Below are 17184 nucleotides of genomic sequence, written 5' to 3' on the forward strand. Positions count from 1 at the left end.
TGGAAAATGTAACTTGAAAAGTCCTTTGTATGTCTGGGGAAAAATAGAAAATTTTCCTTTCTTCCCCCTTTTTCTTTTAATGGTCTAATACCTTATTATTGTCTTACTTTTTCATCTCATTTCTGGCTCTGCCCTTAAACAGGTATTTTCTCTCTCCCTGCAGGTAACCCTGATCCCCACCCATGACTCAGAAGTGATGAGGGAATGGTACCAAGAGACCCATGAGAAACAACAAGACCTCAACATCATGGTTTTAGCCAGCAGCAGCACAGTGGTTATGCAAGATGAATCCTTCCCTGCATGCAAGATTGAACTGTAAAAGCCAAGGCCAGCCACACCACAGGATTTGAACTTTGTTTCCAGAAATTCTTCAATTTGAAACCACCTTTTCTAAAACGTCAATTCATCTAAATAAGTCACCGAACTATTACCTGCCAAACGCTATACTGTGTCACGGTGATGCAAGTCACTAATATTTCTTAGTTTTTGCTGATTGCTAAGGGAAGTAACAGTATTCCCACAGTAGGGTTCAAGTTACTGCAAAATTACCTACCCCAGTTCATCTCTGCTAAACATTTGGAAACCATGCACTAGCAAACCCAACTGACTTCTGCTAGGTAGAGGCATTTGTCTTAGAGAGAGCGAGAGCGAGAGAGAGAGCGAGAGAAAGAAAGAGCGCGCGCGCACAATGAGAGAGAACACAGGAGAGAGAGAGGATGAGAAAGAAAAAGAATGCAGGAGAAGGAGACGGAATGGTAGAGTGCGGGTGAGATACCCAGAGAGAAAGAGAGAGAGCAAGGTGGGGTAAGGAGGAGAAAATAACCAACGCTTAGGTCTGCATTTTCTCAGGCAGTCTGTATTCTGTAGTCTACATACTAAACATTCTCAACTTGTGTCAGTCTGAGTCATCAAAAAGGTCTTAATTTTCTAAAACAGGTTAGCTGGAAGGAAACAAAAAGAACAAAACTCGTTATGAGGGCATGTGAGATTTTCACGCCTTAATTAATAAGCTCCTTCAGTTTGAAGGCTGCACACTGACATAATGTAGTGCATGTAGACTGGATATGCGAGTGATTTGAACCCCATTCAGAACTCTCAGACTCTTCAGACACACGAGTAGATTGATCTAAGGCATGCTCCCAGCATCTGTCCACCCGGTTAGTCCACTCTGAGTCGATGAACCTGCATGCAGAAACACCCAAGTCCACCCCAATTAATAAGCAAATACCAAAGCGGTTGGGAGTACATACGGTAGACAATTTGCCTTAGAAAGTGACTTGAATGTACAAAGATACTTGATGCACTTAATTTTTTAACGTGAGACCGCAAGTTTATAAAACATCCGTGTAGGATTATAGATACTCCAGTTAAAGGAGCAAGCGTGTGCGCGTGTGGGGGCCCTAGAAGCTGATCTGATTGGTGCAGTGGTTTGATGCTGAGTCACGTGTGTTGACCTCCACCTCAGTGTACCTGTGGCCCTCAGCCAAACAAGTTGAGCCTTTCATAGCTTCTTTACTACTGCAAGTTCCAAGACTGAAATGGCTTCTATGATCAGAACTGGGAAAACAGCGAGTCTTATGGTGGAAGAGGTTCTCGGCAAGTGTACAGTATTTACCTTCCTTTGTCTTACGTTGGCTTTTTGTTTTTGTTTAGTTTTCCATTAATTTCAGCATAATTATGGGAACAAGTGTACAGAATTTTTTTTTTAGATATGTGAGAACTTTTCATAGATGAACTTTTTAACAGGTGTTTTCATTTACAGGAAAATGCAAAGAAAATTTCAAGTGACAGTCTTTTTTTTTTTTTTAAGTCTTTCATAAGACAAACAATGAAAAATGTTTTTTGAAGTTCTGGTGAGATTGAAGTCTGATATTGCAGTAATATTTATTAAAACCCATAACTATCAGGAATAGTGATACCTCCCACCCCTTGATTCCCATAACATAAAAATCTGAATATGTGTTATTTGAGAGTGGGGGAGAATAGCATGGTAGGCTACTTTTCTAGGCCTTTACATCACCCAGTGGTATTCTACATACTTCTTTCAAGATCTTTAACCATGAGGTAGAAGAGCCAAGACAAGATCAAAGAACCCTAGCAAAAACTTGCTGTGGGATTTCCTTTTCTGGAAAAAATGTAGAAGAAATAATTCATTGAAAGCAAATGAATTCCCATCTCCTACGATTCATCACGTAGAGTTCAGAGATCATTTCCATCATTGCCGTCATTGAACTATGAACCTGGAAGCCAGATCATGATTAAAACTGACGTCAAGTTTCAAGTTGCAGATCAATGCACCCAGTGTTCGGATGTGGCAAACTTCTCAGTGACAACTGTGCTGTGCTCTGTCACGTTGTGTTTCCTGCAGACTCTTAAGATCTATGGAGTAGTGAACAATGACCTCATTTTATTTTCTATGTTAGTTATTTATTTCAAAATTAACATTTTAGTTTATTTTTGTCTGATAAGTGTATGTTTTGCACTGCTAACTACCATGAGGGTTTAAACAATGCTTCTTCAGGGTCCCTTCACTGAGGACCTATGCAGTCTACTTAATGCTGTGAATTACATTTTTCAAATGTTTTAATTTTTTTAAAATTAATATTCTATTTTTTTTAGGCTTCTCTAGAAATGCAGCTTTTATTTATTACCCCACTTCTTTCAAATCCTTAAGAACAACACATTGATAAAGGGTACAAAAACTTAACACAAAATGGAAAACTCATTGTAAAAAAATGGATTGAGTATAAACTTTACTTCAAACTTATTTTATGAGACAACCTAAGATACTCATGATAGTAGTTATTTAATAATTAGTTATTAAGTTGAGTCAGTTGGATCCATGTAATACATGGGAAGAAAAACTGATTTCCGGCCTTCTTGCCAAATCCAGACCGCTGGTTGATTTTTCTTTGATAGAAGAGGGAATTATTTTCTGACTTCCCAAATTAAAGTTATTTAACAGGTGCATTATTTTGCTTTTTAAAAAAATACAAACATTTATAGCCGATCCTCGATAATAAGCATTCTATCTTACTCTTCTTTTTTTCTTCTTTTTTTCTTCTTTTGCTATGGGAGTTAATGGGAAAAATATACAAAAGCTGGCACTGGTCAGCTGGCTCTTTTTCCTATGAAATAGATCAGTACCTTTTTCTACCCATTGTTCTCGGTGATGACCACAGAGCTTGAGTGTACCAGGAAAATCAATTAAGTGCATTGCAGGTTTGCTCCTGTCTTTCCAGACATCTTTCCTACCTGTGTGACTAACCTAATTTTGCTAGTTCCATAAATACACAATTAGTTTAGTAACACCCATCACAATGTACCATGTACATTCATGGTGAGAGCTAAGGATTGACACAGACTTCTAGGAGCTTTATTCATACTGATTCTTTAATCCAATTGTACAGATTGAATATTTGCGTGAAAGGAATTTACACTCTGTTTAAATGATGAGACTCCATCAAGAGGACACTCATGATCATGAACTTTTTGGTAGTATTCTTAAGCAAAATACAGAGACTAAATGTTAGAGATGATCCTCCACTTCCAATTTTAATGAATTCTATCCCCTTTCTCAAAACCCAATCCCCGTGCATGCTTTTTCAGTCTTGTGGTGGGACTGGATACAATGACTGACCCCCCCCCCCCCAATGCCATTTTCCATGAAGTTCAAAAAAAAAATTTTTTTTTTAAACCTTACATATCCTAGTGAATGGTTTCCCCAGTGTATATGAATGTTTTAAGTGTCTCCAATAGCTTATGCAGTTTAGGAGCTTTTCAATACTCATTTAATAAGATTCAGTCATTTGCTAATGAAAATTCTACCACCTTCCATTTTCTGTTACCAAATTTCAGCTCTCAGGAGCTGCTCTATAATTCTGAAATTGCTTTTCTTGCCTCTTTAGTCACCTGTCACAGGAGGTTCTTGCTCGGTAATGATATTGTGAGTTAGATTAATAAGTTGTTTCTTCTGTTTTTTTTAATTTTATTTTTTTATTTTTTGTGTGCTTCAGATTTAGAAGATTTGTTTCCATTTGAAAGGAACTGTAAGCTTTTATCTTCTAACCAACTGAACAACACACCAAAAGCAGCCTAGGGACGAGCATTTCTTTGAAAGCAATTAGGTTATTCACCTGGTATTCAAACTATTTACTATTTTAAGAATCTGACTTTATTAATTTAAAAGGCAGCATCAAAAACTGAAAAGGAAGGGAAAAAAATAAGTAGCTTCTCTGCACTTGTTTGGAGCTCCCCAAATGGGAGCCATCAAGATGAGGCATCAAGACCGGGCTGCCCTTTCAAGAACACCATGCAGCGGCCGTTCAGAGTCCTGCTTACCCACGCTGTACGCAGCCCTCTTTCCGGCCCCGGAAAGTCTTGAGCCTGGCTGAGAAGCACCTCCACTCCTCTCTCTTGTTCTGAATGGTGTTTGTGTCAGTCTGCAGCTGTGTATGGTATTATGTCTTATAATCCTGCATCACTTCTATCCTATCCAGTCATATCTAATGTAGAAAATTAGTTTTCAGTGAAAGTAATATGTAGTGCTTTTATGATATTTGTGTGCAATATCCCCTCTTCCATTGAGGATATTTGATGTAAAAGAAAAAAAAAACTCAGTTCCACAATAAAATACAAAAGTGGCAAAAGTTCATGTGTGTGCTGTGCTGTCTTTTGTGTCCTGAGTCGGGCTCATCAGTTGGGATTTGCCACCCACAGTAGGGGGGGGGGGGAGGGCGGAGGGGACACATTCATTCATGAGGGCTGATTGTCTTTTCAGCGGCCCCCTGGCTTTTGGCAAATTGCAGAGAGGGCCTTGCTACCATTTCAGTAACTGCTAACATCGTTCCCTTTCCTAACCAACCCCTAGAGAATGTTGGGGCCTAAGGACAGAAAATGGGAGGTGAAGGAAAAAGATAATTACCATTACTGCTTAAGAAGAACAAGTAAATAGACCAGTGTAGATGAAGGGGTTATTGGGAGGGCTTCCTATACAAAGCAAAAAGCAGGTTTTGATCTTAACTCTGCCACAGCCAGCGGCCTGACCTCAGTCACTTTATCTGTCAGAAGTTCCTTTACTTACCCGTAAAATGAGAGGATTTGACAGGATGGTCAAACTGGATAAATCCCTCCCGAGACTGACTTTCTGGGGCTCTACAAAGCCATCATATTCAGTAATTACATCCAATACCTTATCTCCCTCTTGCTTTCTTGTTCAGTTACAGAATAGGCTTATATAACTAACATAATACTCTGGATTTGACTGACACCCAAGAACTAAAAGCTGTTTAGGAAAAGTGATTACAAATAACAAAGGGTATCTGAAAAAAGAAGGAATTCCTCTTAGTCATTCAAATGATCATCGTACCTTCACTCTACCCAGTGGTGGGTAATACTGTGGGGATAAAACGTAAGTGCTGCCCTAAACTGACTGGAGTGACAGGCTTCTGAAGTTCAAGGGTGCGCCTTGGTGACATAGGAGGAGCACCAGAAGTGATGTCTAAGCTGAGACCTGGAGTGTGCGTGCACGGGTGTGTGTGCATGTGACAGCACATTCTAGACAGAGGCAACAGCTCACACAAAGGAGCAGGAGCAGTTATGTTGGGCAGCTCACTCAGCTCACATCGGCAGAGTATAGAGTAGGAGGCCTTGGCATCTCCATTTCCTCCATGTGGCCGGAGAAAATATGCCCACGAATGCTCAGCAGAGATCTCCAGGACATGGTCCTGTCTTCAGAGAGGATCCTTTGGACTCAAAAGGCTATAGCATCCTGTCCTGAGTCATAACGACGTCCCTTTGTTACATACACTCCTTTTGATCTTAATATTGTGTCTCCAAAAAACTATGGGACTTTACTGACTGGCCCCATTAGAAGTTGCTGTTTGGCAGAAGGAACTCGGAAATGCCTCCAGAAGTTCAAGGGTTAAGCAGGTGAGAACTCAGGATGGGAAATCATCATCAAGAGGTTTTAATTACCTCGGTCATACTAAACATAGTTATTTTCTATTCCACTGCCCAACTATTCAGTTCCAGGAAGTGTCTGGCCAGATCCTAGGGTGCGGGACCATGTGGGTTAGCCCAGGTCTGCCCTAGTTTGGGCACTGCAAGTCCTGCGTCTCAGGAAGGCGGCAGTCCCAGGGAACCCCCCCAACCGTTGTTCACACTCCCCAACACTCTCTGTGTGTTTATATCCCACTCCCTCCAGACCCAGGCACAGCAGGGATGGAGAAAGTTAATGCCCTTCCAGCTGGTCCTTTTCTAGACATTGGACGTAGTAGCTTCCTTCAGTTTTTTTCTGGTCTTCCAGGCAAATCAGCAAAGGTCTGGTAAGGTACTGACTCCACCTTCTCTCTCTTTATAATTATAGTGCGAATTCCAAATGTTTCTCTGTGTCCTTACAATGATTGTTCAATAAACTCCTCACTCTTGATTTCTTGGACTCTTGCATAATCCCAGATCACCATTTCCTCTTTGATCTTATCCTGTGCATCTTGAAAATCTATTGGAGTCATATATGCAGATTGACTTTTGGTCACCCCAGGTTCCTTTAATATGAGCAGTTCTTCTGGGTATTTCTCGGGGGGGGGGGGAGTGGTACCTGGCAGTGTTTTCACAGATGATGCAGCATCATAATGACGCCTGCTTCCTGGGGTGATCTCACCATAAAAAACAGGCACAGCTCCATTTTGTGGCTCAGACTCTCCTCAGTCAAACCCAAACTGCATGTTACTGTAATGCAGTCTCATGGATTTGAATGCCACATGTAAGCTGATGACTTTTACAGTTTGTATCTCCAGTTTGTACCTCTTTGGTCTCCAAACTCATATCCATCTGTCAATTAAGAGCCCCGTGTGAATGGCCAATAAGGACATTTAAAATAACCCAAATCAAATTTAACATGCCCCCAAACAAATCCCTAATTTCCCCAAACTCCTTCTCTCCCTAGGCTTTTCTACCTCAGGAAATGGCAAAGACATTACTCCACGTTGCTCAGATAAAAAATCTCAGGCGAGTCTGTGGATTCTACTTTCCAAATTCACCCAGTCCTACCCCTTCTCCTCACATTACTGTAACTACCTTTGTCTAAGCCTGCCATTTCTCTCCTGGATTACTGCAGTAGCCTCCTAGCCGATCCTCCTGTCTCCACGTTCACTCACCACAAAGCAGCTAGACCAGCAAACCCTCTGAAAATGTTACATCAGAGCATGCCACTGGATCCTTCAGATGAGTCATCTCAGAGTGAAGGCCAGCACCCTTCCTAATGGGCCAGGAAGACTTATAGCATCTGTCCCTTCCCTTACCCGTCTCTCTGGCCTCTTCTCCAGCTCCTGTCCACCTTACACTTTCCACTCCAGCCACACCGACCTCCTTGCCAGTTGTCTGGCACTCTAGGCGGGCTTCCATCTGGGCTCTGGTTCCTCTGTCTGCTGCGCCTTTCCACAGGTAACACCGTGATTCTCACCCTCACCCCCATGGATCTTTCTTCAACAGTCATCTTCTCAGGAAGGCCTTCCCTACCCAGTGTTCCCTTCCTTTCCTTGCTTTGTCTCTCTGCCACGTATTACCACATGACATTATTATGTACTTATGAATTGACTGTTGCCTTCCATAGAATGTATGTGCCATGAAGGAAGGGATCTTGGTCTACTTTGTTCCTTGCTGTATCCTCAGTGACTATTTTAATACTGCCCGACACATAATAGGTATTCAATAAATATTTGTTGAATGAATGAATGTACTTAGTCTCAGACTGGCACAGTGGTTATATGCTGTGATTGTTGGAAAGTGGGTTTGGAATCGGACACATTTTGGTTCAAGCACTGTGAACCCACTTACTAGTTGTGTGGGCCTGGGCAAGTCATACGAGCCTCAGTTTTCTCCTCTGCAAAATGAGGGTAATAATCCCTGCCCTGCTAGGCTGTTGTAAGTAGGTGGAATTAAATTAGGTAGAAAGGGGCATTCACAAAGAGGAGTTGTTGAATGTAATTTTTGTAGTCAAGATGGGTGCAACAATAAGCCAGAGCCTAGGAAACACAGACATCCTAAAGCAGCCCAGCATATGGTTATTGGAGAAAGATTTTAACGGGCATTGGTTTTACTCCACATACTATTTTAGGCATATTAACCAGGGAGGGTATTTTAAAGATTAGAATTTTGCACTCTGCAGAGATGAAGGATCGTGGAAACCAAAAAAGCAAGTGACATTCTCTTATCACTGGGTCCATCAGAGAATGTACTTCTTAGAAATCCTTTATAAATCTTCCCTGTAGTCCTTGATCTAGCATTTAAATCCTAACATGGAATTTATTTTCAGATGCTTCTTACAAGAATAAACTTTGTTTTCTGAACATGTCCAGCTCAGATCTGGAATCCCTAACATTCATATATAATAAACACAGCCTAAGAGTAAACAGCCTAAGAGTATTAAACAAAGATCCCAGTGGTAACCGCCACAATCTCAGGGGCATTGTTACTATCATTTTTGGACTTCCTTGACACCATACCATAATAGCATCCTCATGGCAGTGTGCAATGTCAGCAAAAAGGCCCACTCAATGGGGGGAAGGAAAGGTTATTTTTAAGCTAAGAAGCCGTTACTTAGAATAAAAGGCAATTTCCCTGGCATAATGATGTTGAAAAGCATTCCCCATTTTCTAAGGTAAGATTTTGTAAGTAAAGTAAAAAATTTATCATTGTCAGCGTTTGAAAAACTCAGCTCTGACGACTAATTACCATTTAATGAAAATACCATCACACCACATTTTCTGCTTTTATGATTCACTATAGCCAAAGCTCTCTGAGCCCATTTCAAACTTTATCCCTTCCTCACCACGCACTCCCAGCAAGGTTACTGGGTGCAATGGTGTTGAGTCCCACTGACTCATAGGCCACATCACTGCAGATCCCCAGTTATATATTGCCATACAGCAAAATCACATAAATCATCATTTACTCTTTTCCATAATAGACTCTGTTCAGGAAGAATAATGGCCCACCCTATATTACTGCGTATTTTATACTCATTTAGATAAGAAACTCATTATTTTATTAGTTAAATATTAAAATAATTAGATATGTTAATTATTTTTTTAGCTTGAGAAATGCCATTTGTAAATGAGCCATTTGTACACACGTGCCCGTGGATGCCCTGCTCACACACCCTAGGCCATGGCTTCTGACCTCAGGGCACTACTGACATTTTGGACCAGATACTTCTCTGCCATGGGGGCTGTCCTATTGCATCGTACGATGTTTAGCAGCATTTACTCACTAGATGCTATTTGATTCACGGTGAAAAAATGACTTTAATAAACAAATTTTGGGGGCCTTTGACTGCATGTAAAACCTACAACAAAAATACCACACACGTATCTGATATCCACGGCCAGCTACGAGGTATGAAAACAAAACGCAAAGTCTGGTGCCAAGGCAACAGAGCCCCAGAGGAGAGTAGGGCATTTCACTGCTGCTCAGCAGTTTTCATGCTCCCCACTCTGGTAATACTGGAAATCAAGTGCGACAGGGACAGATGGGGAGGAAACAGAAGGCCAAATTATGAGCTGAAGTATTAACAACATGCTTCAGGCCATGATGGTCAGGAATTTACTGAGCAAAGGGGCCTTCTGATTTATCTTGAAACTTCCTCTGGATATAAGGGAGTGGCTGAAAAAGCCCAGCCCCTGATCAACTAAAATGTCACAAGTGACTTTTGGTCATGACCTTCTACCTAGGTACGACTCAGCTTTGCCCACCCACAAGACCCTGCGTTGGACGTGGCCTGCAGGTATGGATGGACGTAACACACAGGGTGGGCAGCAGTGCCAGCCAGTTTCCTCATTCAAGAATGGGATTGCTCCAGCCTCCATCACAGGGCTGCTTGAGGTGTCGGCACAGTTAGTTCTCAAAAAATGTTACCGGGTGTGGTGCAAAGTCTGATGGAGACGAAAGGTTAAAAATTTGTTGTTCACAATCAGAATCACCATGCTGATGGTGTGACTTCCTCTCTCCCTCCCTTCCCACAAAGATAAAGAATATACCAAAATAATCCCAGAACATTTATTTCCACAGGTTCTTGATTAAAAGAGCACGACCTTGAATAAAAGTATACCACTGTACTTACAGGCAAATGTATACAGCAAGCAGGAGCTGCCCCTGACCCCTTTCACAGAGAAACTTCAGGAAGGAATTTCCACTCCCTGGGAGGTTCACAGTTAATGTCTCCAATGCACTACAAGCCCCATCCTGCCTCTCGTTTTCTCCTATTTCTCCAACGGCAATGTGTGTTCACAAGTTGCACATGTGTGCATGTGTGGACACAAAAGGCTCACTTTACCTCCTTGAGGAAGGAGCTGAGACAATGCTTTGGAAAAAAGTTACCCCAACGTGATGGAGAAGCCAAGCTCAGGAGGCTTCAGAGCTAGAGTTATCTTTCTCCTCAAAAACGCTTCCATTCTAAAAATGTTACTATGGGTGCCTGAAATTTGAAAGCCAGTGGGTTCATGGTGTCATGTTCATTCCTGTCCTCAATTTCTTCCCAGTTTAGGTCTGCAGAGCAGAGACATGGGGGAGGGAGAAAGTGAGATGTGTGGGTGTCCCACACCCAGCTCAGGCTGGGAGGACACTGAGGGGGAGGAGGCCTCAGGACGTGCAGTTTGCCTGCTGGGGAGAGAGGCCACTCAGAAGCCTGTGCTCAAGACCAGGCTGTTCAAACACGGCCTCTCCCTCCACCACTGCTATGTATCAGGGACTTTCAATGTTCAACACTGATACCTGACCCCGGAAACCCCACCATAAGCCTTGATAGCACCTTTTTAAGGTGTTTAGCTGGGGCTTCAGTCTGATCACCTGCCACTCAGAGCTCAGCAGCCCTCCTAGGCATCTGATGGGAAGTCACAGTGCCTTAATATGTTGAACACTGTGGCTTTCTGTCACAAGCAGCCTGCTTGAGGAAAAGGGAGACGACGGGCAGAGGAAGCTGAGGCTGCCATCATGGTCAGCAAGAATCCTAGGACGGGGCCTAGTGAAGTTCCTCTGTGGGGTCTGGGGGCCTGAGGGCCTGTTAGGCAGATGCCTTTGCTGCCCTCCGGGCCTCATGCTCCTGCTTTGCCTTCTCCCTCTGCTCCTGTTCCCTCTGAATCAAGTGTACCCGTTCCAGATGCCATTGCTGCAGCTTCTGCTCATAGGTTGCGATATCCTCTGCTTCAAAGGTGGGGAGCTGTTCCTTGACGAGCTGGATGGTCAGAGTCAAAGGACTTTCTGATTCAACTTTGCCCAAAGCCTCAAGCTTAGAATGTAAGTCCTGTTGGAAGCGAAGAAAAAAAGAGGGGATGGGGTGAGGGAGGAGGGTGCAGGTGGGAGAATACAAAGAGGAAAAGAGATTAAATCACTTGCAAAATGTCCACACGTTCTGCTTACAGGCAAAGGCACTTTGCTGGGAACGTGTCATGCTGCCTTTCATCTAGGCACTGTTAGCATTTACTTTTTTTTTTTTTTTTCAGTCCAGCAATTTTGCTAAGATGCACCACATGTGCTCTCTCTCCCTTCACTCACAAACGGTAAATGGAACTCCATATGCTGTGATTCTATATGTAATTTCTTGTTTTAAACCACAAAGACAGCACGAGTATAACAAATCTACATTTCCACTCTGACTTACACCAAACCAAGCAGCCAACTCCCAGAGCAAAGAACTCTTAAGATGCACACAAAATGGCAGAAGCAGCTGATAAACTGGAGCTAGCCGGTCTGTATCTTTTCCTTCTGAATAAGTGAGATAAATGCTTGTCTACCAGCATTCCCTTCAACAGATGGAAACCAGTGCAAGGAGTTTTTTTTTTTTTTTTTTTACTAGTGGCATGCTAAACAGCTCCCAGGAGTCCATGCACTATTATAAGCTTCCACCTGCTGTGTTCCATTGCAGGTCAACCTTTACAAACTGACTGCCCACAGCTCCATCTGAAATGGCATCTTGGTTTGGTCGGTATTATATTCCTGGAGAAGTGAGGTACTAAAAACACTAATACACTTAAGTGCTTCAGGATGTAGATCATCAAGAGAGAGTCACTAATGGCCCCAGCTCTAGCTTAAACCACACCTCCCCATGTTCCAAAAACAAATGCCATTCACTGGCTTAGGTGATGAGGCCTGCTCCAATAAGGGGAGGAAGGTGGGCAGAATCCATGTGTCAAGCCGTGGCTACAGGCCTAGTGTGATGGGTCAAGCCTATAAAAATGGACCCCGAATTACCTGAGACTATAAAAATCAGGCAACAGGAAGAAAAGGAAATGTACAATGAAAATTATTTCGTTCTGGTATCACTTTCCATGTGGTTTGAGGCCAAGGAGACACCTTGGGACACCAGAATGACAACTCAAATCTGAGCCAGCAAACTTCTGTTCAAATCCCCCACCAGTCACTTATGGGCAAGTTTCTCTCAGCCTGGTGTCATGTAACGTAGGAAAAGCAGCACCGACCCGCAGAGCCACAGGGAAGATAAATGAAATGCACTGGTGCCTAATACACGGCTAGCAGCCAATAAATATTTGTCTCTTTTTGTTTTGCTTTTCAAAAAAATGTATCTGTCGAAGAATGAGGACTAAGAATTTAATGCAGCACAGATTTCTACTCTCTTGAGATTAAATGTAAAAAACAAGAGGGGCGCCTGGGTGGTGCAGTCAGTTAAGCGTCCGACTTCAGCCAGGTCACGATCTCGCGGTCCACGAGTTCGAGCCCCGCGTCGGGCTCTGGGCTGATGGCTCGGAGCCTGGAGCCTGTCTCCGATTCTGTGTCTCCCTCTCTCTCTGCCCCTCCCCCGTTCATGCTCTGTCTCTCTCTGTCCCAAAAATAAATAAACGTTGAAAAAAAAATTAAAAAAAAATGTAAGAAACAAGAGAAAGAGGTGGTCATCTTGAGGAGTGTTGTGGCAGCCTTGGTCAATATGAATATGTTAGATGATAAACTATGAGGCTAAACTATGGATGATTTTTTGTTTGTTCTTCAGCCTTTTTAAATCTGCAAAGTTAAGAGAAACGAACAGGTATGTAAATTCGTAACTTAGCTGCCAATTCTCTGTGTACCAAATATTAACCTTTCTTTCTTAGTTTTCAAATTATAAAAGAGGGACACTGAACAATGACTTTACAGAAGTACCAGGAGAAACAGCTGCTACAAGTACAGTGGAGTCCTCCCTATAACACGGGGAAATAGGTATCCCATAGCTGGTTCAATATAATTACTGAACAGATCTAAGTGTAATAATCAGGCAAAATGACACCTGTCTGTCTCAAAATCTTGACAACAGGTCAGCTGGCATGGATGGGAAGGTTTTCTATTTCATGCGAAGAATTCTCCTTTAGACAGCATATTTTTCTCTTTGCACTAAATATATTAAAAACAAAGCAAGGAAGAGGCCAAGGGGTTAACCTCTGAACATAGCTCTTCTTCCCTGACTCTGATCACAGAGGATTTGGGGACATACAGTTGAAAGGTACCAATGGCAGCTTGAGCGCTCAGATCTATTCTGAAAAGATACGGTGGAAACTTGTTCACCTCTTCCATGCAGTCCAAGTAAGTCTTCTCAGGGCCTGAGTGCACAACTCAAAGCCAAGCAACAGAAGATACCGGCATCTGATCTCCATCGTACTCAAATTTGGCTTATTTCTACTTTGGTTTTTGGGTTATCGAGCATATTAGCGCAATATAGAGAAATGACCAGATCCTTTCCAGCTGGGGATGGAGTCAGGTGACTGCTCTGAGGCGGCAAGCTATTACCCATGCATCAGGCACATGTCAGGGATGAGTGGGTAATGACATGCTGACCCAGTGACAAAACTGTGACTGATTAGCTCACGTACAAAAAGGAGCATAAAAATTCCATTTATTACTTTTAAGACCACTTCCTGTTTGAAGCACGATTTTTGATGTCAGTTTTCATGCCTTTGTGTGGGACACTGATGCATGAAAGGGCTGTCTATCACGACAGAAAAGAAGCACGCATAATGCACAGCTCAGAGGGGCTCAATTCTGCTACGACGCACCTTAAATCGTTCCAGGTATTGGGGAAGCTTGGACTGTTCAGTTTCCTCCACGTCCAACTGCTCCACCAGTTCTTCTGAGCCCTGGCTGTCTTCTTCTTGGGGCTGTGCCTCTGAAGACCCACAGGCTGGAGCAGTCACAGCCTTCAGCGTTCTGTCTAGCACATCCAGCTGTGGAGAGGACAAAGGGGCAGGGACTAAGCATCCTATGAAGCACCCTGAAAACACGCTGTTAAGAGAGGGTAGGGAAGGGATAGGAAGGAACAGCTGGGATCTGAAGACTAGTGAACTCTTTCTCTTATAAAATTATAGGAAATAGACACGGTTATATGATTTTACATGAGAAACACCCTGTCAGATGGCATGGACAACTTAGTACAAAACAAATGGTACAGATCAGCAAGCTCAGAATTCTTTGTATATGAGTCAGCACAATGGCATTTGATTTCACCTTTAGTCAACTGGGCAGGAATCCAAAAATTATGTTCAATGGGTACTCAAAGTAATCCCTTTTCCAGGTCGTTGTTCCCCAACCAGAAAAACTGCCACAGAGCGCAACCAACAGAGGACCACTGTGAATGTGCGCAAGAGAGCCTCTGAATCCAGGCCAAGTACTTCCTTCACAGAAAGACTGTGGCTCGCGAGGTTTCTGTAAATTAGGGAGCTGCACAACCCTCATAAGCTACTGACAGAGACTTGACAGGCATACGTGAAATCCACAACGAGGTGATCTCTGTGACTTAGAAAGTAAATAAATTATAAAACAGAGGGTTCCTTTTTCTTTTGGCCTGTCGCCAACCACATTCACTTTGGGGCACACCTTCCCTTGACCCACCGAGGGCCTAATCATTCTACAACCTCAAGGTCAGCATTAGCACCTGCTTAGATACCAATTAATCTTACCATGTCACATTAGAACAAAAATCTAGGAAATACTCCAAGTCTTTTAATGCCATTACTACATTATACCCACACCTAACACATATCCCATTCTTGCTGACATCCGAATCATATTCCTATTAAGACAGATCACAAAGAATACAAATCTGGCTTAGGTTGGAAGGACTAATTTCCCTGGCAAAGGATTTATGTATAATACTGTGTTTTTTACCACTAGAACTGACTACAACAGGGTTAAATATGAGTATGTATTTAGGAATGTGGATGTTCTGTTACAAATATCTACCAAAGAACATGATGATTCACTAGACATCAGTATCTGGTCAATACAGGCACCAGACTTGCATATCTTCATGATTAAAATGAAGCCAAGGAGTGAGCCCTAGTGACTGGAATCAAGGGAAAACAAAGAATGAGCTCAAAGTTAACTTTTACATCCTGGTAATGCAACAACCAACGTCCATCTAGGCCTCCCTCTGAAGATGTAAACGGCTTGGACAGGAGCGGACACTGGCTGTCTGTGGGGCAGGAGGCTTTCATGTGGCTCTGAGATAATACCTTTCCTGTGGGCTAAGTCTGGTGGTTCCAGTGTCAAGAGTCCTAGGTGACTGAGAGATGTGCTGGGGCCATAGGGAGACAGTGGCCCAGTCCAGGTAGAGTGAGCCCCTGAGGACTCTGCAGGGAACGTCCGACCCACATCCTCCAGCACCGTGCGTTCACCACAGAATCGTTTCATGGAAGCAAAACAAGACTGTGCCATCTCTAGCCCCCAGATTCCTCTCCTGAGGACTTTTCTGGGGGATAATAATTGCCATGCAGTCTCCCGGGGCTACAAGGGTACAGAAAGGCCAAAAAATAAGATGAAATATTAACCTCTCTTGAGCTGCCACTGAGTTTTACTGGGGGAGAGGGTGGTAGTGTGGGCAGTGTTTTACTGAACTCAGTTTAAATTTCAGGAGACAGGGATAGTTTTCCTCCACACACTGAGCTAGAGAGTCAACACTACTCTTATTCTCTAATACTTCTGGTCAGGAACATTGAGAATGTGTGCCGTTTTTCATTCCCTTTCCACTGGAGAAGTACATGATTCTACAGAAGTACAGAAAGGAGGGGGAGGGGAAGAAAATGAAAACAGATTCACAGCCTGGCTCATAGGGAACAGGAGATGGCTAAAGCACACTGAATTAGAGCCGAAGGACGTACCGCTTCTGCACACAGCTTCCTGTCCTCCGGGGACGAGGCCACCTTCTCCATCACTTGAAGGGCTCTGTTGAGGTAGCCGGGTTGCCACAGCAGAGGCATGTTATGGTACACAGCCCGCAGCCCTCGCTGCAACTCCACCTTCCCTGTGGCCAAAAAGAACAATGAAGATGGCTCAGGCATGGCTTCCCACTACGTTTGAGGCTGAGGACTTGAAAGCAAAGTGAATATGCACCTGGCAGCTCTAGAAATCAAGAATCATTTCAAGTATGTACCAAGAGCTTCATCCTGGCGAGTGACCTGGTGCCATTCCAGATGGATGATGAAGAATATAGTAAATGCACCAAATCCATTTTTTAAATACGAAACTGTACAAATTTGCTTTTTTTCTTTTGCACTTGGGCTGGTGGAAATTATCATGAGGATGTATGAATCACAGGGCTAAGGGAAGTTTAGAGAGGTTGATATATCTGTCTCTTTAAGTGGAACTACCCTTATAAAACGAGTCAAACAACTGAAATACTATTTTTGTTTCAAGAACAAAATCTTCCTCAGAAAAAGAATTCCCACAATTCTCCTACAGTGAAAATCTCGTCAACATATGACAACTTTCCCTGCCAGCAAATGTTTGACATTTTTCAAAACGCTCCAAAACATCCCATCGACTGTCCTTTATTTGAGCTTCATCGGTACTTAAGCCACAAAGTCTGCATCATTCTTCTTGGATCTTGGGACATGAATGTTTTTCTTGATTCCTCAAACCCTCACAAATGGAGCTCCAGACGTGGACACCAGACACCAGGGGCCTCAGGTGGGGCGAGGGGCTGTGTCTGTGTTCCTGGGGAATAGAAGCCCTCTCTGCACGGATGGCCAAAGTCACCTTGAGCTGCCAGGTCTTAAAGCCACCTTAACTTATCGTTCCTGGGAAGGAGGATTGGGAGGGCTATAGTAGGGCAGAAATAGACAAAGCTTATCAGGTGACAGCTAATTTTAGACTTTAAGATACTTGGGGCTGGACTGCAGTCACATTCTGGGAAAGCTGCTTCCACTG

At 43.1% G+C, this 17184-nt stretch overlaps 2 protein-coding genes across 5 annotated transcripts in view; one reads left to right on the top strand and one right to left on the bottom strand.

Annotated features, from left to right (window-relative positions):
• The window catches only part of MAP1B (microtubule associated protein 1B), a 101607-nt gene extending 96955 nt beyond the window's left edge, over positions 1–4652 (top strand). For both annotated transcript variants that reach the window (XM_043588340.1, XM_043588430.1), the window contains one exon: positions 164–4652. In XM_043588340.1, coding sequence (XP_043444275.1) covers positions 164–319 — 156 coding nt within the window. In that variant the 3' untranslated portion in view covers positions 320–4652. The remainder of the gene's footprint in view (positions 1–163) is intronic.
• MRPS27 (mitochondrial ribosomal protein S27) overlaps positions 3977–17184 on the bottom strand; it is a 94377-nt gene continuing 81169 nt past the window's right edge. For all 3 annotated transcript variants that reach the window (XM_043588539.1, XM_043588619.1, XM_043588694.1), the window contains 3 exons: positions 16137–16279; positions 14037–14204; positions 3977–11299 (listed from right to left, as the gene is read on the bottom strand). In XM_043588539.1, coding sequence (XP_043444474.1) covers positions 11060–11299; positions 14037–14204; positions 16137–16279 — 551 coding nt within the window. In that variant the 3' untranslated portion in view covers positions 3977–11059. The remainder of the gene's footprint in view (positions 11300–14036; positions 14205–16136; positions 16280–17184) is intronic.

Source organism: Prionailurus bengalensis, chromosome A1, assembly GCF_016509475.1.
Source record: "Prionailurus bengalensis isolate Pbe53 chromosome A1, Fcat_Pben_1.1_paternal_pri, whole genome shotgun sequence".
NCBI classification, from domain to species: Eukaryota; Metazoa; Chordata; class Mammalia; order Carnivora; family Felidae; genus Prionailurus; species Prionailurus bengalensis.